The sequence below is a fragment of the Hyaena hyaena genome, unplaced genomic scaffold (genome assembly GCF_003009895.1).
Source record: "Hyaena hyaena isolate Hyena2069 unplaced genomic scaffold, ASM300989v1 scaffold_43, whole genome shotgun sequence".
NCBI lineage: Eukaryota > Metazoa > Chordata > Mammalia > Carnivora > Hyaenidae > Hyaena > Hyaena hyaena.
This window is the reverse complement of record NW_024080675.1, coordinates 1,635,320-1,659,989: the sequence shown is the minus strand read 5'-3', so window position 1 is coordinate 1,659,989 and position 24,670 is coordinate 1,635,320. Positions and strand designations below refer to the sequence as shown.

The following is a 24,670-nucleotide window of genomic DNA, read 5'->3' as shown; positions in this document are numbered from 1 at the left end:
TGCTTTCTCCTCTAGGATTTTGATGGTTTCCTGTCTCACGTTCAGGTCCTTTATCCATTTAGAGTTTATTTTTGTGTATAGTGTGAGAAAATGATCTAGTTTCATTCTTCTGCATGTTGCTGTCCAGTTCTCCCAGCACCGTCTATTAAAGAGGCTGTCTCTTTTCCATTGGATACTCTTTCCTGCTTTGTCAAAAATTAGTTGGCTGTACACTTTTGGGTCCAAATCTGAGTTCTCTCTTCTATTCCATTGGTCTATGTGTCTGTTTTTTTGCCAATACCATACTGTCTTGATGACTACAGCTTTGTAGTAGAGGCTAAAGTCTGGGATGGTGATGCCTCCCGTTTTGGTTTTCTTCTTCAATATGACTTTGGCTATTCGGGGTCTTTTGTGGTTCCATACAAATTTTAGGATAGTTTGTTCTAGTTTTGAGAAGAATGCTGGTGCAATTTTGATTGGGGTTACATTGAATGTGTAGATTGCTTTGGGTAGTAATGACATTTTAACTAATATTTATTTTTCCAGTCCATGAGCATGCAATGTTTTTCCATTTCTTTGTGTCTTCTTCAATTTCCTTCATAAGTTTTCTATAGTTTTCATCATACAGATATCATATCTTTGGTTAGGTTTATTCCTAGGTATTTTATGGCTTTTCAGCAGCACTCCTTCTCTTAATAGACCTTCTAAAACACTTTGTAATATTTTTAAAAAGGGCTTGAGTGGTCTTGAAGCTGAGGTAGGGGTGGCTGCATCTTTCCAGAAGATGTGAAGGCTCTTGCCTAGGCTGCTTCCTGGCTTTTCTCCTGACTTTGCTTCACTCCCTGGACACCCTGAGGTTCTGTTGCCATTGCCCTCACCACTGCAGCCATGATCTCCTTACTGGACACCCAAAGAATTGGAGTGTGATTTACAGGGTATGGAGTATTTTTCCTGTTCTTCGGAATGATTCTCATATTTGACAATGCACTACTGGCTATTGGAAATGTTTTATTTGTTACTAGCCTGGCTTTTGTAATTGATTTACAAAGAACATTCAGATTTTTCTTTCAAAAACATAACATGAAAGCTACAGGATTTTTCCTGGGTGGTGTATTTGTTGTCCTTGTTGATTGGCCCTTTGATAAGTATGGTCTTTAAGTTTATTGATTCTTTCTTGTTTTCAGGGGCTGCTTTCCTATGGTCATTGGCTTTAGTAGAAGAGTGCCAGTCCTTGGGTTCCTCTTGAATTTACCTGGAATTAGATCATTTGCAGATAAAGTTGGAGAAAGCAATAATATGGTGGAAAGACAAGTGAATTGGAGACTCATTTAAAATATTGTATTATTTATAAAGTCCTTTGAAGAATATTCAGCACAAAATTAAATTACATGAAATAGCTTGTAATGTTCTTTACAGAAGTTTAAAACTTAGATCCTATGAAGTACCAATAGCAGTTAAGCAGTGAGAATAGTTTTCTACACAAGTGATCTAAGAAGTCAGCAAGCAAACGGAAGGAATGAAATCTATGTTACAATACATACTGAAATTCTTGAAAGCAAGTTTTGTTTTTTACAGTATGGGAGTACAGCCGTCCTTGGAGAACTGTGGTTCCTGTTTCTTTTCTTTTTCTTTTGAAGATGCAAGAGCACCCATAGGCATTTGTTTTTTAGCAATATCCACTGGCAGGGCAAAAATATTTCCAGTTGCGTTGTATCTCTGAAAGCGATAACATGAGTTAGATTGGATTATATCATTTTAATGTATTAAAACCAAAACCCAGATTTGATATATGAAAGTCATTCGACTATTTTTTTAACATATGATTAAAATTTTTTTAAAGTGCTCAAATTTTTTTTATTTTTTATTTTATTTTTTAAGTTTATTTATTTTGAGAGAGTGCTAGTGGAGGAGGGACAGAGAGAGAGGGAGAGAGAGAATCCCAAGCAGGCTCTGCACTGCTAGCACCATAGTCTGATGTGGGCTCAAACCCACAAACTGTGAATTCATGACCTGAGCTGAGATCAAGTCAGATGCTTAACTGACTGAGCCACCCAGGTGTTCAAAAATTTTTTTAAATAATGAGGGAATAAAATGTACTTAATCGCCTGTATTCATACTTTTTTATTCTTAACATTACTGCTTCACTTACAGCTTATTTTTATTGATTTTTATAAAGGACCTTCTTTAAAGCTTTAAACTCCTTTCTTGGTTAGTCATTTGATGTGTGACATAGTATAGGTTTGCACTCTTGGATTTACAAATCCTACTACTTTTATATCCCAGACACATCTCGTAGTGTCCAAACTGACTTCTCCCTCACCCACCCCAGTTATCTGTCCCTTTTGCATTCTGTCTCAGCACCACGTTCACTCACTTATTCAGGTCAGTGATCAGATTTACCCTTGATTCCTTCTTCTCCCTAATTCTCCCCTATCAACTGTTTATAAACACATCTTAATTTTGTTTCCAAGTTATTTCTTTTATCTGTCTGTGTGCCACCACCATCACCCCTTCATTCCTGCTGTGGTAATTCAGGTTCTCAGTATTTCTATTGGATTGTTAGATTAGTTTTCATCTTCTTCACCCTGTCTCATTCTCCAAATTTCAACTGGAATTATCCTTCTAAAAGGAAAAATATGAGTTAAGTTGCTCCTTTGCTTAAAATTCCTTAGAAAGTTTCCTTCAGTCTTTAGGCAAAATTCAAATGTTTTGTTATGGCCCAGCCTAACTGCTTTCCTGTTTTCCTGCCTGCTGTTCTACCTGGAAGGCATTTCCTGCCCCAACCTTATCTACCTGCTTAATTCTTGTTAATCCTTTGAAACTAAAACTAAATTTAGGTGTCATCTTCTTTGGAAAACTTACCCTATTTTCCCCACCACCCACACCCACTAACACATATACAAAACACTCTCTTCTCTCTCTTCCTCCAAGTCTAGGTTGGGTATTTTAGCATTTATATACTTTTATAGTTATTTATCTCCCCACTAATCTATGAAATCTTTAAAGACTGAGACTTTACATTTTATATTTGTATGCCTAACATGGCTGACCACATGTGTATGATCTCTGAGGAAAAAATTTTCACAAATCACTGTATAAATATTGTCCAAACTAAAAAAAAAAGCAAGCCAAGAAAAAAATATAAACAAATGAGCAAACGGAAATACTAACCCTTAATATTTTAGGTAAATAATAATATTTCTAGTAGAACAGTAGTTAAAAACTTGGCATGGTTCAAATTTGGGATCTGCCTCCTGTTTCTGTGGCCTAAGGAAAGTTTCTCTTGACTTCTCTGTGCCCTCCCTTCCTCATCTCTAAAATGGCTACAGTAAAAGTAGAGTCAGTTCTGCTATAACGCTTGTTTTGAAAATATGAATTTATTCCAATACAACTGATAATACAACTGAAACAATTTGAGTATAGTGTGAATTTTGCATTCGATTATGTTTGATTTTTGTCAGTGAAAAACTGCACTTGCTGAGTATATATCCATACACTTCAGATATGTGCCATCTCCCTCAGTTCACTGCATATAATGAACTACACACATCCATATCTGGTGTTAAACTTTGCATCTGATTTCAAATAACCTCCTTCTACCACTTCCCAGTAACTCACAAGCTGCAACTGTTTTGATACTCCCTTCTATAAGCAACCTCAGGTCTTTTTCCAGGTAAAGTACCATCTTTATTAAAGCATTTGTGAATTTTGTTCTTGTTTAGAATGCATAAAACTGCTGTTATTTTTATGAGATTCCTATCTTTTTTTGTGTCATTGATGAGGTTTTTCAGTGTCGTGTCCTTAACTGTTTCCCCATAAGTCCTGTGGTTTTTATTGTGCGATTTTGCCTACTAAGCTGATTTTTGAGAATGCTTATGTCAGGTTATAGCAGAACTGATTATACTTCACAAAATATTTGAGAATTAAATGATTTATTGCATGTGAAGCACCAATAATGGTACTTATTAAAATTATTATTATTATTGGAATAATTATTTGATCAAAACATAATTGTGATGAGACTTATTAATAGAATTTAACTCCTTTATATACCATGTGTCTTAAAAGGAGACAGTGTTAAAAGATACTCAGATACTATGATTTGTAGACTATTAGTTTAAAGGTATATATTAGTGATATATATAATTAGTTGATATATATATTAGTTGATGTGGGTATTAGTTGAATGGCCCCAAGTATGATAAAGTTTAAGTGTTTGTCCTCCTGAAATAAAATTTAAGCAGGTTTTGGTATATATTCTATATCCTTTTCATGTATTGAGTATTCATACATTTACTAAGTATGTGATCTGATTCATACTTTGGGTTATTTTGTTGAAGGTTCAGAATGCTAAGCAAGTAAACAGTGCACTTAAACAGAAAATGGAAGGTGGAATTGAAGAATTCAAACCTCCTGAGGTATGTTATTGAAGAATATATGTGACTAAGTATGAAACCTTATTCTTTGAATTATCTATCCAGTATTTATTATTTTGGTCACATGTGTTGTTAATGCTTTGAAGATGTCATAATGTGGGTAATTTGTCATGTCTCTATTTTGTCATTTAGATAGTTAGTCTTTTGAGATCTGGTTAATGATTTAAGTGAATTCATTTATTTCCTGCCCTTAGCAATTCATATCAAGCGAAGTAGGGAGAAACAGTGACACGAATAGGCCCAGTGCACTGAAAGTAGAAGGTAATGGATGAGTAGGCCAGTACATTTCTGGGTCTACAGCAATATTTGCTCGAGGCCTTTTCCTACCTGTGTGACTTGGCAATACGACAGGAGAAAGATTCCAAGAAGAGGAGCTCATTTAGCAATTTTAGCAATTTTTTATTTTAAGGTATTTGTCTTTAGACTCAGATTTTGTCTTAGGATTTTAGTATGTGGACTTAATTAACATTCTTATATTCATATCCCTGAAAATGTGAAATCTAAAAACAAGATATAGATTAACCTTTTTCTCAGGCCTTTCTTGTATTTCATCTGAAACCTAATATTTTTGATATTTGTGATAATTATAGGGCTCCTTAAATGCCTGTAAAGCCCGATCAAATCTTTCTACAGAAGCTTCTGTTATAAATCTTTTCTCCATTCCTTTTTTTTAAAGACTTCTATGCTATGCTTCATATCTGGGACTTGCCTTTCTATGTATGTAATAATCAAATAATCTTACTTGGTCCTAATGTGATGTCCCCTGCCCCTCCCCCCATCACGGGTTGCCTGAAATATCTACAAATGAAATATGCATGAGGGGCTGGTGGGAGGAGGACAGAAGAGCAGTGCTTCAGAACTAATGCCCCATGTTCTGTCTCATTAGAATCTTTTTGAAAGGAAGAATCATTAGGAATAAAATTATTTTGTATTAACACAAAGAATCCTACTTTATTTTATTGTAACAAAAATTATTTTAAATTTTACACTGAAATTATTTTAATTTTATATTTATGCATTGAAATGCATAAAAGCCAAACACTTTAAATGCCTAGAATTTCATAACTTAAAAATTGAATTTAAAACATATAGCAGATAGGGGCACCTACGTGGCTCAGTCAGTTAAGCAACTGACTTTGGCTGAGGTTATGATTTCACAGTTCGTGGGTTCGAGCCTGAGTCAGGCTCTGTGCTGACATCTAGCTCAGAGCCTGGAGCCTGTTTCAGATTCTGTATCTTTCTCTGACCCTCCCCTGCTTGCTCTCTCTCTTTCTCTCTCTCTCTCTCTCTCTCAGAAATAAGTAAAACATTAAAAACAAAAATTAAAAAAAATTAAATTTAAAACATATAGCAGATAGGGGCGCCTGGGTGTGGCTCAGTCGTTGGGCATCCGACTGTTGATCTTGGCTCAGGTCATGATCTCATGGTTTCATGGGTTCGAGCCTTGCTTGGGATTCTCTGTCTCCCTCTCTCTCTGCCCATCCCCTACTCTTGCACATGCTCCTGCATACACACACTCTCTCTGTCAAAATAAATAAACTTAAAAGAGTAGCAGATACTGAAAACATGGGAATACCTTAAAGAACTTTATGTCAATAAATTTGAAAATTTAAATAAAACTTAGAAATTCATAGGAAAATCTATCTCACCAAATTGTTTTAAAAAGAAAACCTGATAAAGGAACAATTTAACATTTTTTCATAAGAAAACACCAGGCCCAGACAATTTTACAGAAAACATCTACCAAATTTTTAAGGAAACAATGATTCTAACCTCAGTTTTTCCAGAAAATTGAAAGATAACATCACTCATGAACATTATATAAAGTAAGACATGATTTTACACTATAAAACTGGGCCTCAAAGAGGTTAGCTGGCTTGATCAAGGTCACACATCTACTAAATAGAGAAAATTTTGACTATATTTCAGAATCCTGGAGTTCATTTGGAGTCCTAGATTAATATCATGCTCCCTCTTACTTTTGAAAGTTTTCATTTAATAGCAAAATTGTATATTGATTCTCACATTTAAATGCAGTTTTGGGGTTAGATGTTGTCAAACATTTATTATATCTTTTGGGGTTTTTTGTAAAAATAGTAAAGTGAAACCACCAAAATCTTAACCTTCTATCATCCATACAGTGGAGTTTGAATATAACTTTGAGGTTGATTTATTGAACTCCTATAACTTGAAAAAATGTATGACCTAGAAAATACTCAGATATGTTTATATTTATCATGTAATTTCTATTGCTTTGCAGGAGAGAACAACCTGAATAGATACATTTCAAAATACTAGATTAACAGTCATAGTAAAGACCTTGAAAAATAAATCTATCCCCTCTTCTTTATGTTAGGTAATAGAATTTCTACCTAATACCTAACAAAAGAATTTTATTAACCGTTGGAACAATAAACTATTAAATGATGTAACTCAATGGGAAGTAAACAGTTATTAAGATGCTTTACTTACTCATTTGGTTGTATTTGTTTTTTATTTAGGAAAATATTTGGTGAAGAAAGTCTATTCACTCCCATAAGTATTTGTTGATCACCTATTTCATGTAAGGCATTGTTTCAGGCATTGTGGAAAGTGTGTGAGAGGAAGAGGGGACACATTAAAATGAGGAAGAGAGAGATTTTTCCATCAACTTTAAAAAAAAAATCACCTTACAGTCTAGATGTTATAAGACAAAATGATTAAAGTTGTGTGATAGATTTATAAGTAAAATACTACAGGAAAACAAGTGGTAATATTCATTCTTGCTAGGATAATCAGGAAAGACTTCCTAATGGGGGATGTTTTAGCTGAAGTTTGAAGGATGAATAGGAATTTTGCATGTACAGAAAGAGCAGGTGGAAGGAATAATATGAACGCTGGCTTGTGTTGAACAGTACATTCAAACTATGTATAAATCCAGTGGGGAAAAACCAGTCAACAGGTATTCCCTGAGCACTTAGGATGTGCTCATTGTAGTGCTGATGAGCATTGAGAATCCAATGGAAGTATAAAACATAAAACAGTTTTTGATCATGAAACATGTTGTCTACTTAGGAAGGCAAACTTGGATGCAGAGGACAAGTGAACACAGTGTATGAGAGATATTAACAAGATGGAGTTCAATAGAGACTTTTTTATGATAGAGAGCAGTGGGCAAGGGCCTGAGAGCTAAGAAGAGAAGTTTTCCTTTTAAATTAAGTCAAATGGGAAGACCTATAGTTTCTCTCTATAGAAAGGATGTAATGGAAATTTTTAATTTTAGGAAGGTTATCCTGGCAGTATTGCACAGGCTAAGTTGGAAACTTTATAGCTGCTAAAATACTAAGAACATGAGTTATGATAAAGTAAATGGTAAAAGGGGTTTTGAGTAGAGTCAGGTGAACAGCAAGTGATAAATCCAAAGAACATTGCAAAATAGAAATTAATGTATCTATTTGAAAGTATGTAAGCATGTTGGGAGGAGTGGTGACATGTGGGGTTATGCTTTGACTTGTTTTAGTTGGAGGTAGGTGGGTGGGGACAAGGAGATTAATGAATCCAGGAAGGAAGAAACTAAAAAAGGAGTGCTTTTCGAAGCTAGAGATTTCCCCATCTGTGGATGTTTTCATGCATAGGCGGGTGACCTCCTTTCATTACAGATATTGGATGGAGTTTTCAGCGTTGGATGAAAGGTTTAACTTGGTGACCTTTTCTAATTCTTTCAAGTCAGAGATAATATGAATCTACTACTGACAAAAATGAGAAAGATGTGAAGACCGATTTAGCGGGGAAAGGATGCAGTGAAGTTTCTGATCTCACTAAGGATGTCATAGATTCTTCTAAAAGGCTTTTTGGGCCTTTTATATTATTAATTTTGTAACTATTAATACATTGGATTATTTTAGTTTAGATTAATATTTTATTATTTTTAAAACAACAGCATTTCAATCTGGGCTTTGCTGTAGAAGTATGTTCTCTGTGGTACTACCTAGCTGACCACAACTACTACACAGTTTTAGATTCCTAGATATATTCTAGTTGTCCTTCCCTTAAGTGAAACAAATCTCTACCAAAGTTTCTTGAATTTAAAAGAGAATTGAAAAATCCATAACTTAAAGGAATCCTATGTATTTAAAAAAATTTGACCTGTTTCTCCTTCAGTCTTCCCTTTCTTCCACAGCTTCCTTTCTGTCATACATAGACTTTCTAATTCCACGCAGTGTCAATCCCCCTTCCTGCAGTTTTCAACTTCCTGCTTCTTTAAGGCTAACGCTGGTGCTAGTGATCAAATTCTATGCTCTAACTCCTCCTGGCCTCTTTTCCGAGCCCTTTACATAGATGACAGCCTCTCTTTCTTCCTTTAACTTTTGAGAGGTGATGTTGTCTTTTATAACTATTATGTTCCCTTCTCAGGTATAATTTTCCTTTCTGTACATAAATATAAGCATTCTCCAAGTTATTCTCATTCTTTTCTCTTTGGAAACATCATACAGGCTCATCACTTCACTATATTAAAATTACATCATATATATATTTGAATGACACAGACTCAACCACAGATACTCAGCCAAATAAAAAAGAATGTTTAATAATAGAAAGTAGAGTAACGCTGGCAGCCCTGCTTGAACTCCATTTATCAAGCGTCTCCCCCAGTCAGGGGGAATGGAACTGAATCTACTGTTTCTTTAGTCAGCTTTGGCTTCCATGTGCCTCCTGTGTAGGCAGTCTCCTTGACTTGGAAATTCTAATATTTATGTATGTATTTATATTTTTTATTCAATACCACCCTAAATTTCAATCAAAGGCTTTATCCAGGATTCACTGAAAAACTAGTGGTCCCTTTCAGTGCTGGAGGAATACCTGGTCATGTGGACTTACTGAGAGATTGTGTGACTGTCTCCATGACCACCTTTCTAGGAATATTTCAAGAGTAATTTGGAATTAAAAGCAAAAATCTTTTTTTTTTAATTCATAGGCTGATTCTAGAACCTTACATTTAAGATATGACTCCATTGTTTTCCCTCAAACTTTTTCCAGACCCTTAAAAACTACGTTTACATAGATGAATCTGTTTTAGCCTCAAGTGGATCCTGAGCTCCTCCTGAATGTCCTGCTTAATACCTCATTGTCCGTGAATCCCGTTACTGTCATCATCTTAGCCTTGCCTTCCCTTACCTCCCTGGTCAGCATTTATAACTTCTTAGGTCCTTAACAGCACCCCCCTTCTCCCAGTTTTGCAGGCTTAAAGTCTTATTCTGGTTAGAACCCTCCTCCTCTCCCCTGTTCCCTCTCCCTCAAAAAATGATTGCTTATTACATTTAGTGTGAACTCATTAACCTTGATATTTACAGCCCTTTCATAACTTATCCTTACGATACTTTAGTTAAATATCACCAACTTTCCAGGCTTTTTTATTACTTCTTCCTAATTGTTGTTGATCTGTTGTTGCCTATACATGATATGCCTTCTCCTCATCTTTGCCTTTTTAGAAACTTACCGGTTCTTAAACCTACCTCAGTGTCCAGCCCTTCCAACTTTTCTTCTTCCTTGTTCCAGTCATTGTGACTTTTCCCTCTCATCTTTAAATCCCCCATGTACTCTGAACTTTCAATTTTATTAATAGTTATTTGTTTTTATCCCATGTCCTGATTTGCTTATAAGCTGAAAATAAGTTTTCATAGTGCGTGTTACTTCTCTTTTATTTTTTGTTCTCTTTTCATTAATGGTACCTTTTCTTCCAGTTTCTGCCTTTCAGATTTAACAAACATCAGTTAATCAACTTCAGCTTCAGTTGGCTCAGGCATTTTGCTGGATGGTTTTTACGTATGTTCTAAATATAGCTTTACACATATTTTACATCTATTCTAAATTTAATCCTCAGAACAACTTGTAATGTAATATTAAAGGAGATCCTCAGTATCCAAATGTTCATTAATCTAAAGGATTTCATGGATAAGCAAAAGTTGCCAAACAAGAGAATATTCACTGATGAACTAAGCACTTATAAAATTAGGCTCTGCTCACCAACTATCGATCCCTAATTAACTCTGGCTGTTATCTTTCCCATCCATCACATCAACATCTTTATTACTTCCTTGCTAATGTAATGCAAATATAGCACAAACCAAAGAAATTGCAAACCTTGAAAAAGATGCAAAACTTCATAAAGCCTATGAAAGTACAAAAGAATGGCTTTAATCACATGCAGAATTGTTGACAGATGGTATTTAGCAGAGTTAACAATTGAAAAAAGGATGATGACTCATAGGCATTTCAAAAAAGAATTTGAGTAACAAAGGATTAAGGGAGGCCCTTGAAAAAATTGTTGGAAGTTTTTAAAACAAAATTACTGGGGCGCCTGGGTGGTTCAGTCGGTTAAGCCTCCTACTTCGACTCAGGTCATGATCTCATAGTTCATGAGTTCGAGCCGTGCATCAGACTCTGTGCTGCCAGCTCAGAGCCTGGAGCCTGCTTCAGATTCTGTGTCTCCCTCTTTCTGCCCCTCCCCTGCTCATGCTCTACCTATTATATGTTCATGTTATAAATTTCAAAGCTGATGAATGTTATACCATTATATTATTATATGACAGAAATAAAAAAATGAAGCATATAAATGAAATCATTAACTATTTTTTAAAATAATTTTCATAAGTTTTAGTTTCACATTTCAGATTAAGTTGTAGTCAACCCTTTGTTTTTTTTACCATTTATTCTGAAATATTTGGACCTTTTAGAAAGATTCTAGAACAATTATCCTTGGGTACCAAGGACCTCTTTTATCTACCTTTCACAGCCCAGGCTGCATCAGATTGCCTGGATATTAACTCAAGTATTGTCTCCTATTGTTAGTCCTCTTTTGGGGAAACATATGTTTAAAATTTTGAGTTTTCTTCTGTTGTCTCCTTTTGCTTTTCCTTCCTCCCTTCCTTGCTTTTCCTTCCTTCTTTCCTTTAGGACTTCCTTCCTTCTTTCCTCCAGGACTTCCTTCCTTCTTTCCTCCCTTCCTTTTTACTCTTTTAAACCTTGGCTCACTCTTTTCTTATTACTGCTGCTTTGTGGCCTATAGCCCCCTCTTTTCCTTTTTCTTTTTACTGTTTTTTTGCTTCATTGCCAGTATCCTAACCTTGAGGCATATCCACTGTCTGCCTGGCCTTGCTTTGCTATCTCTTTTAAACTCGCCAATTGGTATTCAGTGCTCTCTGCGTTAGGTTTGTCCCTCCTTTATTCAGTGTTTTTAAAACTTTTTTTCCTTTCTTCTCTATTAATTTTTTCTAATTTAAAATTTTTCTTTTATTCTTTCTTCTGAATGCTTGCTTTTTTTATACATCTTCACTCATGGTGAGAAAGTAGATGTTACCCAGAACATCTTTGTACTGTAGAAACTCTTATTGCTAAGACCTTGAGTGAGATAAGACCTAAGCACTTGTTGCCGAAGGAAGTATTTCTTTCTGTTTTACCCAGCCTATCCATGTCTTACACCAGGCCAATATATATATTAGTTTCTTCTGCAAACCTCTGTAGGCTGGTGTACTTATTTCTGTCCCTCCTACTGCCAGAGGTCCTTGTGCTAATCAGTGAGTATACACTAATGAAATTTGATTAGGTGTTTAATACTTTAATTTTGTCATAATAAAAATCCTAAACTTGGGAAATTTTTTAAACAAAAATATTGGGAGATATGTGGGGAGGTTTTGGGGGGAAGATTCTGTTCTTCTAATGGGTCACTCTCCGCTTCAGAAACTAAAAGAAATATTTTAGGAGTTAGGCCTCGTCTATAGTTCTGTATTCATTTATAATACTGGTTTTGGTGGAGCAAGGTTAGGTTTATTCTAAATATGAAGAGAAAAAATTTCAAAGAGAGTCACAGATCTTCTCTAAAGAAGACTAATTCTCTTAAATGTTTACGACTAAGCTAAAATTAACACTTGCCATGTGTGATAGGAACATTGTAGTTGGAAAATGGGTGACTAATAGATTTTCTCAGTTTTAATGTCTCTGACTAGAGTATAAATGTGAATGTTGTTCATGCTCCCAAATTGGTACATTTCACTTTCATTATCTTTTCGTATGGGTAAAAGGTAACTCAGAATATATTTTTTAATCCTTATAAAAACAGAATCTACGTAAATCAGAGTTTTAGTAATCTCATGTCTGTGATTTGGTGAAAAGTTAAAAAAAATAAGCACTTTGGAAAAATGTCTGTCTTCATATCCTCATTAGGAAACTTCTCTTTAATTTTGTAGTCAAATCAGAAAATTAATGCCCGTTGGACCACAGAGGAGCAGCTTCTAGCAGTGCAAGGTATATTAAAGATAAGCAGTTATTGTTGTTAACTATTTAACCTGTCATGAAAGGTGCCGACCATAGTTCTTCCCTTTCTTTAGAAATGGATCAAGAAAAAGCTCTTGTGTTTACCACAAAGTCCTGATAACCAGGAATTCTGTTTTGCTCTTGTGGATGTGACTTACTGAGCCTCTGTGCATTTTGGGTCCTGTACAGCAAGTAAAACATTCTCAGCCTTAACCATGACGGATGATGACAAGCTCAAACAAGTCATATGGTCTCTCTGTGCCTTTGCTTCCGTTGTCCCGCAATTGGGTTCATTTTCTTTATTAGTCATTGATAATTCATCATTAATAGCATAAACTGTTATGTTTCTGATTTTTCTGATTACTCTGTATAATAGTGTTTCTCCTTCATAAATGTCAGGTACTGAAAATATTAATGATATATTTAACTTTCAGTATATATAACTTGAGATATGTGCCACTGAATGATTAGACACCCAACTTTAAAAATACATATATATATATTTATACATATATAAATACATATATACATATATTTATACATATATACATATATACATATATAAACATATATAAATACATTTTTATACATATATGTATATATGAAAAGAGAGAGTTAAGAGATACTTTTAAAATATATATGTAAAGCATTTTAAATGCACTATTTATAAGAATGCTTTGTTGAATTATATGGCAGACCACTTTTTGTATTATAAGGCCTGTCGGCAAATTGGAAGCATTATAAACTTGGATTTTCTCATGTTTGACTTACTGAAGGAAGGGCAAACTGCATATTATTTATTCAGTGTTGTAGTTTTTTTTTTTTCTTTTCCCTTCAAGATAAACTATCTACAAGACTGATTGTATAATTAGAAGTTTGGTCTACAATTTGGCTTTTCCTGGCTGAGCCCTCTTTGTGTTGAGCACTAGTAGCTACTAGCTATTCTTTTTTTATCTAGATTTTTTATCTAAGAAAGTTGGGCCCCCGTGAAACATATATACTTTCAAAAACATTTCTAGGTATTCAAACATAGAGAACTTATTTAACTCAAAAATTATCTACAGGTATCATTTGGATATGAGAATAATGTAATTAAAGACTGATTAATAGATGAGTCTGCAGTTTGGATTAGAGTGAGTAAGAATTACCTGGCCACTGTGATTAGAAACTGTCACAGGAGGGTGCTAACGCACTGATGTCATCCTTCTGCTTGGCGTATACAGCACAAAATAGTCATTTCATAAACAGAATGCTGGACGTGCATTGAGCATATCTGTAACTGTGGAACTAACTTTCTGAAGGAGTCAGAACAAAGTTTAATTAGTTTATAATGTTCAGTAATAGCTGTTTTTAAATTAGAAACAGATTATTTAAAATTCAGATTAAAAAATTAGCAGGAGTACCTGGCTAGCCCATTTGGTAGGTTATGTAACTCTTGATCTCAGGGTCATAAGTTCAAGCTCCATGTTGGGCATAGAGCTTACTTTAAAAAAAATTTTTTTTTTCAAGAGGCTGCTTCATATTGATTTAGATCTGTGACTTATAGCTCTAACATAGTTATTCGAGGAGGCATTGCTTTTATTGATGGAAAGCCTGTGTTTTCTGTCCATCTGTGTGTGTGTGTGTGTGTGTGTGTGTGAATAAAGCCTGTAGAATTTAACCCTGATTTTCAGTATTTCAGTTGCTTAAAGGTTAACATATTAATCCTGTACTCTAGTATAAGAAAATTATCCTAGTAAAAGATTTTCTGAAGAGACTCACTTGGGAAAATCTGGGCTGGTGTTTCCAGAGCATTCAGGATTTGACCCTGTTCTGCAGCACTCTTTTTAGGTGGGAGAGTCCATTGAATCTTATGGCTGGGTTGGATGTGATGCAGATCTGCATTCAAGGGAAGGGACATTGGCAAGATTTACATTTATAGTTTGAGCTATATATGTGGACATTATCTCAGCTTATAAATATTAAAAGAATATTTATGGATATAATCAAACATTTCCTCTCTGCTGAGTTATATTCAATATTATATTCTTATATCCATTTAAAAAGTAATCCTTAAATAAATCATACTGATGTAACAATTTGTACAGAAGTAGGCATGCTCTTAGGATTTTGAAGGTACTCTCTTACTATGTTAATGTCATTATTTTTATTTATTTTAACTCTGTATGTGGAATTTTTGTTTCTCTTTGGGTTTTTTAAGTTTGTTTGTTTGTTTTAAGTGGTTTTTATTACATAAAACAAAATAGAGTTATTTGTGTCCAAAATAGTTATTTTAGCATACGTGCTGCCAAAGCAAGCACCAAAATAATTATTTTAGGGAAAACTAAAAAGTGCCTTTTTTGCTAATGAGCCCATACGTTTACAAAATTCTTAGAAGTATGTCTTATAAACAGTGTTATCATATAGTAATGCCACCTGAACCTGAGTCCCAGTGTAGTTAAGGTACATAACTGCAGTTTTTATTTTAACTTAAGAGTTTGCAGTTAAGAAGTACCTATCTTAGCAGGCAGTTGTTTGGGTTTCTTTCTTCTCTTTAATCTTTATTTGTGATAAAACTTTAGATGCTTTTATTCTTATGACTATTTCAGTTTCACGAAGTAGAAAATCATTTATGTTTTGATATTAATATTTTAGTTTGTAAGCACTTTATGTTTAAGACATTCTGTGTATATATTCTGATTTGACACTCATCTGTTAAATGCTTTTTTAAATCTTGCTCATAGCTGACAATTAGAGTGACTTGAGAGAAATTTGTAAATTCTAGTGTCATTTAGTGAGATTTAGAATTCTATTAAATAAACTTTTTTGTTATAACTCTTTTAAAACCACATAAATATATTTTAAGATCATTTCCTAGGGCTTTAATATGTATTTCCCACTTTTCTTTTACCCATATACTCATATTGTTAACTAAATACTACCATTCAAATAATAAATATTTAAATAAATAGTAAACTATTTTTCCTTCTTTCTCCCTTTGGAAGGGGAGAAATCATGCTTAGACCAGACAAGAATATCTGTTTATACTTGTGTAATCTATCACTTTATTATGTTAATTTTAGTTCTATCTATGTTAAAACTTCCGTAACATTCTTCAAGTGTCCCCAGGTAGGATATTATCAGTGCAGCTAATTTAAACCTCTAAAAGTATTTGCTTAGAATGAATTTCTACATTGTCTATAATCTGTCCCAGCCTTAAGTGTCTGCATTTTCTTATAACAAATTAGTTAGCAGTGAAATTATAGTCTTCACAGTTTGTTAATGGGTATATCCCTGTTTATGGCTTGTGTCATATATATAAATATTGTTTTTAATCTATAGTGCTTTTAGAAATTATCCTAAAATTAATCTTGATATTCATATGATAAACATTTCTTATTTACCAAGAATTAAGGAAAGAATTAGATTCTGGGGGGGTTTTTTGATGTAAACTGGAATAATTATTAGCTGTTTTCAAAAAATAATACATTTAAATGATAGTATAAAACATTGACTCTTTAAAGTATGTAAAGGCAGAAGCATGGCATACAATATTTATTTTAGGCCTTCTCTTAACTATTTATTTCATAATCACTAGAGCTAAAAAATAATATATTCCCCAACTAAAATATTAGTGCTATTTTAGAGTAAACAACAAGAAATTTTTCCAGTTTTATCAAGGTGTCAACTTTAATTTTTAGTTTAGTGGGGTTTTCTTCCATATTGCCTGCCTTCTCTTATAAAACAGGAAACGACAAAACTGTGCTCAAGTCAGTTATGCTTTTACAGTTAAATGTTACCTTCTCTTCCTGTAGTTTATGCGTTTCATTTGTTTTTAGGAGAAATGAAGTTGCAAGTCTAGAAATTGCCTTCTTTCTAATTTTATCTTATGCTTTTTTAAAAAGCTAGAATGATTCCTAAAGGAGGGGAAAAACAGATTTGGCACTTGATTAAAACATCGGGATTATAACCCAGTACATGAATGATCAAAAGGAAATGGAAATAGGAGATTCATGTTTTTCCAGCTAAAAGACACCTATTTGCTTTAGAGAGTTTCTTCTGTTATAACAGGTATCATGAAAATAGAGACCCAAAAGTATAATTGTCAGCCCTCTGATGCATGCGCTTCAAATAATTAATAATTCAAAATCTCCAGCATTTTTGTGATAAAATTTAACTTACAGTAGGAAAGATTGGAATATAAGACTCAGAAGAGAAAGGCTAGACATTAGAAAGAGATTATAGGATTTTAACTTTTAGCCCTCACCTACATGGCACCATTCACTGTCCTGCTGTTGATACCTTTTTTTTTTTACTACAATATAAATTCTTGAAGAGATTTACAGGAGGTAGAAAGAAATGCATGTTCCCAAATGGTTTGAGTTTAAAATTAATCTTTTATTGATAGGAAAGAACTGCATCCCTGGAGTTTCTGGATGTCACCATGTTCTCATTTCAAAAATGGATTTCCCATTTATACTAAGTACATGCTCACTTTAAATTTTGTTATAAGAAGCAGGAAATAATATCCCCTCTCCCCCATTTTACTACCTAGAAGCAGCTTGCCACTGTAATGTTTTGACTTCTTTTTTTTTTTTGTAGTCCAAAATCAGATTTAAAAAAAATAACTTTTTAAACCTACTAAGAGTGGACTCATGATATCCCCTCTATCTCAGGAAGAAAAAAAAGTCTGTAATTTCATATCCGAAGCTGGAAAACACCATGCTACCAGTGCCCCCGAAGTTATAATGTTACTAGCCACATTAAAATATATATGAATGTATAGTGTTTGGGGGGCAGAATGAAGAACACTGTTTGGAAAATGTGGGCTTTTATAAAATGTAATGTCAGTCATATTTTTATATTAATTCCCAAACAGAACTTTAAAAGTGTGTGTTAAAGATTATAAAGTATCATCTGCCAGCATAGGAAGGCAAGTTGTTCACCATAACTTTCAAATGAACTTTCAAAATTTGACTGAAAATGCTTTTTTCTTCTTCCTCGGAAATTTACAATTTACATCTTCCAGGATTTTCTAAAGTTTCATTCTACTAACCTTTAAAAACTGACTCTGTGCCCTAAAGGTGAGAAGTTTAATTTAAAAGCATGTTTCAGATGGGCCTAAGCCATTTACATCTTTAGAAAGAAAGATTTAATTACTGTGTTTAATTCCCTTGCTTATAAAGCAATCAGATGGCCTTGCTTATTACAAATTATGAAAAAATTTGTATCAGCTTCCAGATACAAATTGGCACAAATAGTAGCTCTGATGTTCTGTGTTGTTAAAGCCAGTTCCTCTAGGGCGCCTGGGTGGCTTAGTCGGTTAAGCGTCCGACTTTCACTTAGGTCATGATCTCGTGGTTCGTGGGTTCGAGCCCCGCGTCGGGCTCTGTGCTGACTGCCAGCTCAGAGCCTGGAGCCTGTTTCAGAGTCTGTGACTCCCTCTCTCTCTGACCCTCCCCTGTTTACGCTGTCTCTCTCTCTCTCTCTCTCTCTCTCCTAGAAATAAATAAAACATTAAAAAAAAATTTTTTAAAGCCAGTTCCTCTGCATTGCTGCCCCTGCTAGGTTTTCCTCCCCCTAGCTGGGGGTTCCTCTGAAAGAGCTGCCCCATTAAGGCTTCAGTTGGTATTTCACTGAGTTCACCTAGTTATCAGCTATAGTATAACTTAAGAACTCCACCTTTTAACCAAGATAGGCTGTTGAGCCAGCATCATGGGGAGTGTTAAGGTGATAAAGAAGTTAGCTATATGTGACTCTTGTAGTTTGGAGGAGAAAAATCAATCCTATTTCCTGAACGCTTCCTGTGTACTTAGCATAATATTTCATTGGACAGTACTTCCTAACTTTTCTCACATTATGGCATACAGAAAAAAGTACAAAATTTGTCACAACACACTGGGCCAAACAGATGAGACTACTGTTGTCCAGAAAGGACTGCCAAGGAGCTCTGGCTATTCCAGACCCTGCCCAGCCGTCCTGCAGGCTGAGGGTATTAATATTCCTGAAGGCCCACTTGTTCCCTGGACGTGAGTGGGATCCTCAACCAGACTCCAGAAGTCTGATCTGAGCCTTAAGATTTTGCAAAGTAGTTTATATAAGACTGGCATCATGATTTAATAGTAAACATACCTGGGTGACTCAGAACCTAGGTGACTTGGAAAAAGTCCTTGACATGCAGAGTGTCTGGGAAAACTAAGGCTCCTATAGGAAGTAGTTTTGCTTTGAGGGGGTCTGTAATTCTGGAAGTGCAACAGTGTTGGTGGTGATATGGTAAAGTCCATTGAGCAAGAGAAAATAAAATGGAAGATCAAAAAAGGGGACAGCTATAAAAAGGAATCCGACATGAGGACAACTTACTGGTAGATTTTGGAATATATTTTGCTAAAGAAATAGGTATTCTGAGGGTTATAATATCTTCATACTTGGAGTCAGTTAATTTTAATGTGACTTCTTGCTAGAATACAGAAGAACTAATCTTAGATTTATTTAAAGTTTTCATTTCTAAACTCATGTATTCAGTAGATTTGGTCATTTCTAAAATGTAAATTATCCCTTGTAAAAATTAGTACATCGATAGAACACTGTGTCTGATTTCTAATGAGTAGTTATCTTCAGTGCAGCAATCTCAAATAATTTATGTTCCAAAGTATAAGTAGTAGAGAAGTACTTGAATACATAGAAGTAATTCCTAATATTAAATAAGTTTGGATTTTTATTGCCAAATAACCCTCAGTGGAACCTAGTCACCATTGGCATTTATACTCAGTGGTAGAGTTTAAACTGGACATTATCTCATGGATTTAAAGAGAATTTATATTGCTAAATGCTGTAAACAAGGTTAAGTGTCATAATTTATTATCATCCATATGCCTTTGCCTTTGAGAACAGAGCAAATGACCACAGTTTATAAATGTAAAACTATATTAAAAATTACTATAGCTTAATAATCTCAAACTTCTTGCCCAGAATGCCCTTTAAGATAAAGAACTTCCCAGAGTCAAGCCTAGCTAGTTAAATGTAAGCAAGAGATACTCATTCCCAATTTCTCCATATAAAAGAAGGGCAGAAATTAAAAACAAGAATTTTGTCATATCATGATGCTGCTTTAAGAAGATAATTGGGGACATGATACCAATAGGTACACTAAGAATGTATCTAGCATTTCTCCTGGGGTGTTAACATATCCTCATATTATTCTCTCCTCTGTGATTGTATACATGTTGAATTTATTTAAATCCCCATGATTCTGGTTGCTTAGGTTAAGTTACGGACTTTAATATCATAAGTATCATTATTTTTTCCTCCTTTCTCATCTCTAATTAATGAGTTACTGTTTTCTATATTTTAAACAGTAGTTATCAAATTGTAAAATGAAAATTTTTGACAGCTTTTATCTTTTGAGCTAAGTGCATCTCTTTCCAGAATGAGTCAGTGAACCTCCTTTTAGAATTCCCCTAAGAGCAATTTATTATCCATCTTATTATAGGAAGTCATTCCAAATTTTGTAGTATAACTGACTACCTCAAGTTCATAAATCGAATGTAATCTTTTGTTATAATAAAATTTCAATAATGAAAAGTTAAGTTCTCAAGTAACCGAACATGCAGTCCTTCTTAAATTTAAGATAGTGCCGATAAGCCCAACAAGCCCTGTCTGCAGTACTGCGGGGGCTCCTCCATGTGCACAGTCTTTGCAGCTGTTACAGGAGTTTGAAATCCAGCTACCTCCCCAAAATAGCTTCCCTTGTTTTTGTCTGTCACATTGTGATGATTCCCTTTTTTATGTTTAAATTCTTATTTCTGTGCATTGGTACCCTGGTGAGATTAGGCAAGTAATCATACTGAAGCTGCTATTAAGGCCAGATTATAACGCTTTTCTTAATGGGGGAACTCTAAGACTACTCACTCAGTCCATTGAGGGGATAAAAGAGATGGTTCATTCCCATCCAGTTTTGTTTACAAACGGTGTTGCTCAAATTTAGGTGACTGGCTACTAGGGAAATAAATGAATGTGGAATTGAGGATGGAACAAAGAATTCAATGCTTTACAATAAATGGACTGTATTTGAGAGTTCAAGAGAGGATTGGAGAAAATAACTGAGTATGTAAAAAATGGTAAGTTTCTGATTGTTCAGTTGAAGGCAAGTGGCTGGCTCGATGAAATGACATAATTGATAGTTTTCATCTGTGACCCTGATATCTTAGTCTCTATCTCAGAATTGAGAAATGAGCAGAGTTTATGAGAAAGGATTTTCATTGCTGGTATCTTTTGTGTGTGCATGATGTGTAGTACACACAGCTCTCCTTGTTGATCCTTCACAGGTGTATTATTTACTTTGCCTTCCAGGTGTCCGCAAATATGGTAAAGATTTTCAAGCTATTGCAGATGTAATTGGCAACAAGACTGTTGGCCAAGTGAAGAACTTCTTTGTAAACTACAGGCGTCGGTTTAACTTAGAGGAGGTATTGCAGGAGTGGGAAGCAGAACAAGGAACCCAGGCTTCTAATGGTGATGCTTCTGCTTTAGGGGAGGAGACAAAAAGTGCTTCTAATGTGCCATCAGGGAAGAGCACTGATGAAGAAGAGGAGGTGTGTTTGTGTATGGAATTTGAGCTCATATGAGTTGAGGAATCATTTTGTGTGGTGTTCTGTAAGGTTAATTTGTCAGAGGACGAGCTAAATGAGCATGAAAGGTTGACAATACACTTAATCAATGGTGCCTCTCGTGACTTTTAAGTCCTAATGACATGCTAAGTTCTGATCCCAGAAGAATGGAGAGTGTATTGTTCTTTCATAGTCTTATTTTATTTCCAGTGTTAAGTTGTTTACTAATAAAGATGCCTGTTTGGTACCTTCGTTGCTTTTTCGGTTTTTGGTTTTTGTTTTGTTTTGTTTAAAATAAAAGAAGCTTGTGCTTCCAAAAAAACACTGGCGTTATGTTTTTGTTTTGTTTTGATTTGTTTTGTTTTTCCTGTGACAGCCCAAACTATATTGTACTAAGTTCATTAGGAACTATCATCTCATACATGTATTTTTGTTTCCTCACCTCTAGGCACAGACCCCACAGGCTCCTCGGACTCTGGGTCCATCACCTCCTGCCCCATCATCCACTCCAACACCAACAGCCCCCATTGCCACTCTGAACCAGCCTCCACCACTTCTTCGTCCAACATTGCCTGCTGCCCCCGCTCTTCACCGGCAGCCTCCTCCACTCCAGCAGCAGGCTCGGTTCATCCAGCCCCGGCCAACTTTAAATCAGCCTCCACCACCTCTCATTCGCCCTGCTAATTCTATGCCACCCCGTCTAAACCCAAGACCAGTGTTGTCCACGGTTGGTGGTCAACAGCCACCGTCACTTATCGGAATTCAGACAGATTCACAGTCCTCACTGCACTAAAATTAAATTGGACAGAGCTACAGTAACTTTTCACCCCATCATTATACCAGTGCTCATCAGACTGATGCAAAAGAGGAGAGAATAATCCTTCCTAGATACTGAGGCTGCGAACTAGTTCTGTGGCAATGGGCTAGCATAAGTGGATGTCTAAGAAATTTTTTGGTTCATGCAACTGAACTAAATGTTATACAACAAAAAGCCTATGGTTAGCCTCCTATGTAGAGTATACATTCAGTGACATGATCTCATTAAAGGAAAAAACAAAAGATTAAGTATTCTATATACCAAGGTTTTCTTGTTTTATTTTTACTGTATTTATTTTATTGAGATTCTTTATATTTCTGCCTCTTCATAGTCCAGGCTCTTAGTACAGGAATATTGACTTAGGAATTGTGAAATCTCCTTAAGTTTCTTAAGGATGTTTGACTTTTTTTCTTTCTTCCTTAATTTAATTTTTAACAACATTTTCCTATGTTAGGAGTGCAAGAATAAATAGCCTGCATTTCAGATTTTGACATATGTTCATTTAATGCATATTTAAGAAATTATAGTGCATATCCCCTTTTTCAAAAAATCTTGCTTTTTTTTCCAAAGGAATTTTACTATATTCCTTTAAAAGAAAGCAATTTAATCAATTGCAAAGCAATTATATGAAACCACAAAGAATGTACTGAACCTACTAACACTTTAACATACACTTTAGGGTCCTAGTGCAAAGTCCTTACTTAAAGGTCATTGACCCATCATCTATCAGTAATAAGAGGATCGGAATAATAATTTTACATACAAATGAGGACTTAATTTGTTGAAGTACAGTGTCTATAAGTTCCTTGAAAATGGAGTTAATTTTGATTTTTTTTTTTAATGTTTCTAAATGCTATCTGCTTTTAACTAGTTGCCTATATTTGGGGACTTTAGAAGAGATATTTTGTCAGTTACGTGGAGATAATGGTTATGGATGCATTTATTTACAGTACCCTTTTTGTGTTTAGGTTCTGATTTAAAATTGCCCTCATACATACTAATATGGTCTACATTTAATATAAAGGATGTTTTCTTGATAAATCTCTATTGTACTATTTGGATACATTTGTGTATTCCTTGCAGCCGACCTGTGCTTGTGGGTTTGGTTAGGGTTAAATCATCAACATTATTTCATAAAATAAATTTAAGAATTTGTTCTGTGTTATCTAAAGATGTATCAGTATATTGTCACAATTGTGCTGTTAACTTAAAATGCTGAGACCCCTTTTTATAAAGAAGCAAAAACATTTCAAGTCTTAATTGAACACATAAATCATTAAGTACCTACAAAGAATATTTTGCAAGTAATAGTATTTCAACAATGTGTTGCTAATATTTTTGATACAGTGATTTCATATTGGAATCATGATTTGTGCAACGGGACAGATCGCTTAGATTACTATCCTAGTGGAACTTAAGGCTAAATGTTTGCACATTTACATTCTCATATTTAGGACTACTTCACAACATGTGTAAGGCCCTAATTTATGTTTTGAGAAGTCATATTCCCAATACTGGAAAAACAATCCTTACCATTGGCTCTAAAGCCTTAAAGAGCTATAGATTTAAATTCATTGCTTGGTTTCATCTTTGAAATTTTAGACCACTGTTTCAGAAGGACCTTCACTTCTGGCACAGACTTTTTCCAGGGTGTGTCTTTTCTTTCTCATTGGCTCATCTTAAATAGTTCTGTCCCTGGATCGTAACTAGATGAAAATCTGATTTAAAATCCTTAATATTCAAGAATTTATACTTATTTTTACTTTAAAAGCCACGAGGGGAGGGGGGGCAGTTATATATCTTAAAAGAAAATATCTAAAGCATTTTTCTAAAGATTGTCTTGCATATGTGCATATTGTACAGCTCTTATTGTCTTGTCTTTTGTCAGTAGACCTTCAGTATACAGTGTGTGGGATATGTCAGTCACGTTGGTCAGCACCAGCATCTGTCCGGCTGTTAAGTATATTATGATTCATTTAAAAATCTGTTCTATCCCACTCATGGGCCAAGATGCTGTATCTGAGGGATGTGCTGTGATTTTATTTACGTACACTAGAGCACACAGTAGAAAAATCGGAGCTTCATTAGTAATATGACACATGTATATAGTGAGATGTCTTATTGTGTGCTTTGCATATTTTGTAAATATTTTGCACGCCATTAATTTTCTTTTTTTGTTTAAGCAGTGTTTGGCCTGAAAGAGTGATATGCTTGCTGCTTAATCAAAGGATTAAAGAGTTAAAGGTGTCTATGTCTTCTATTTTTATATAATTTCATGCTGTATGAGGAATTTAGGACCTCTTCACTGTGAAATTTTAAATATTGATTTTTATAAAAAAGCAAAATCTAGAATATTTTAATGACCATTTCATAATGTCAAGGTTATTTTTGAAAAATCTACACCCAAGTATTTTTTTCATTACATAACTAAAAATAAATCACACTATTGATATGCCTGGTAATATTAATGAAAAAATATTTTTCTATATTCTTTAATTTCAGTGTAATATGGATGGAGGTAAAGGTAAGTTTTGATAACTTTTCCTTAGTAATTTTATAATTAA

At 34.5% G+C, this 24,670-nt stretch overlaps 1 protein-coding gene and 1 pseudogene across 4 annotated transcripts in view; both read left to right on the top strand.

Moving 5' to 3' along the window:
• RCOR3 (REST corepressor 3) overlaps positions 1-24,353 on the top strand; it is a 57,293-nt gene extending 32,940 nt beyond the window's left edge. For 3 of the 4 annotated variants that reach the window (XM_039230082.1, XM_039230081.1, XM_039230085.1), the window contains 4 exons: positions 4,320-4,397; positions 12,638-12,695; positions 21,033-21,274; positions 21,738-24,353. In XM_039230082.1, the coding sequence (XP_039086013.1) occupies positions 4,320-4,397; positions 12,638-12,695; positions 21,033-21,274; positions 21,738-22,082 (723 nt within the window). In that variant the 3' untranslated portion in view covers positions 22,083-24,353. The remainder of the gene's footprint in view (positions 1-4,319; positions 4,398-12,637; positions 12,696-21,032; positions 21,275-21,737) is intronic. The other variant, XM_039230083.1, reaches the window with a different exon arrangement.
• On the top strand, positions 868-1,311 carry LOC120230480 (annotated as a pseudogene).
• Positions 24,354-24,670: the final 317 nt, after the last annotated feature.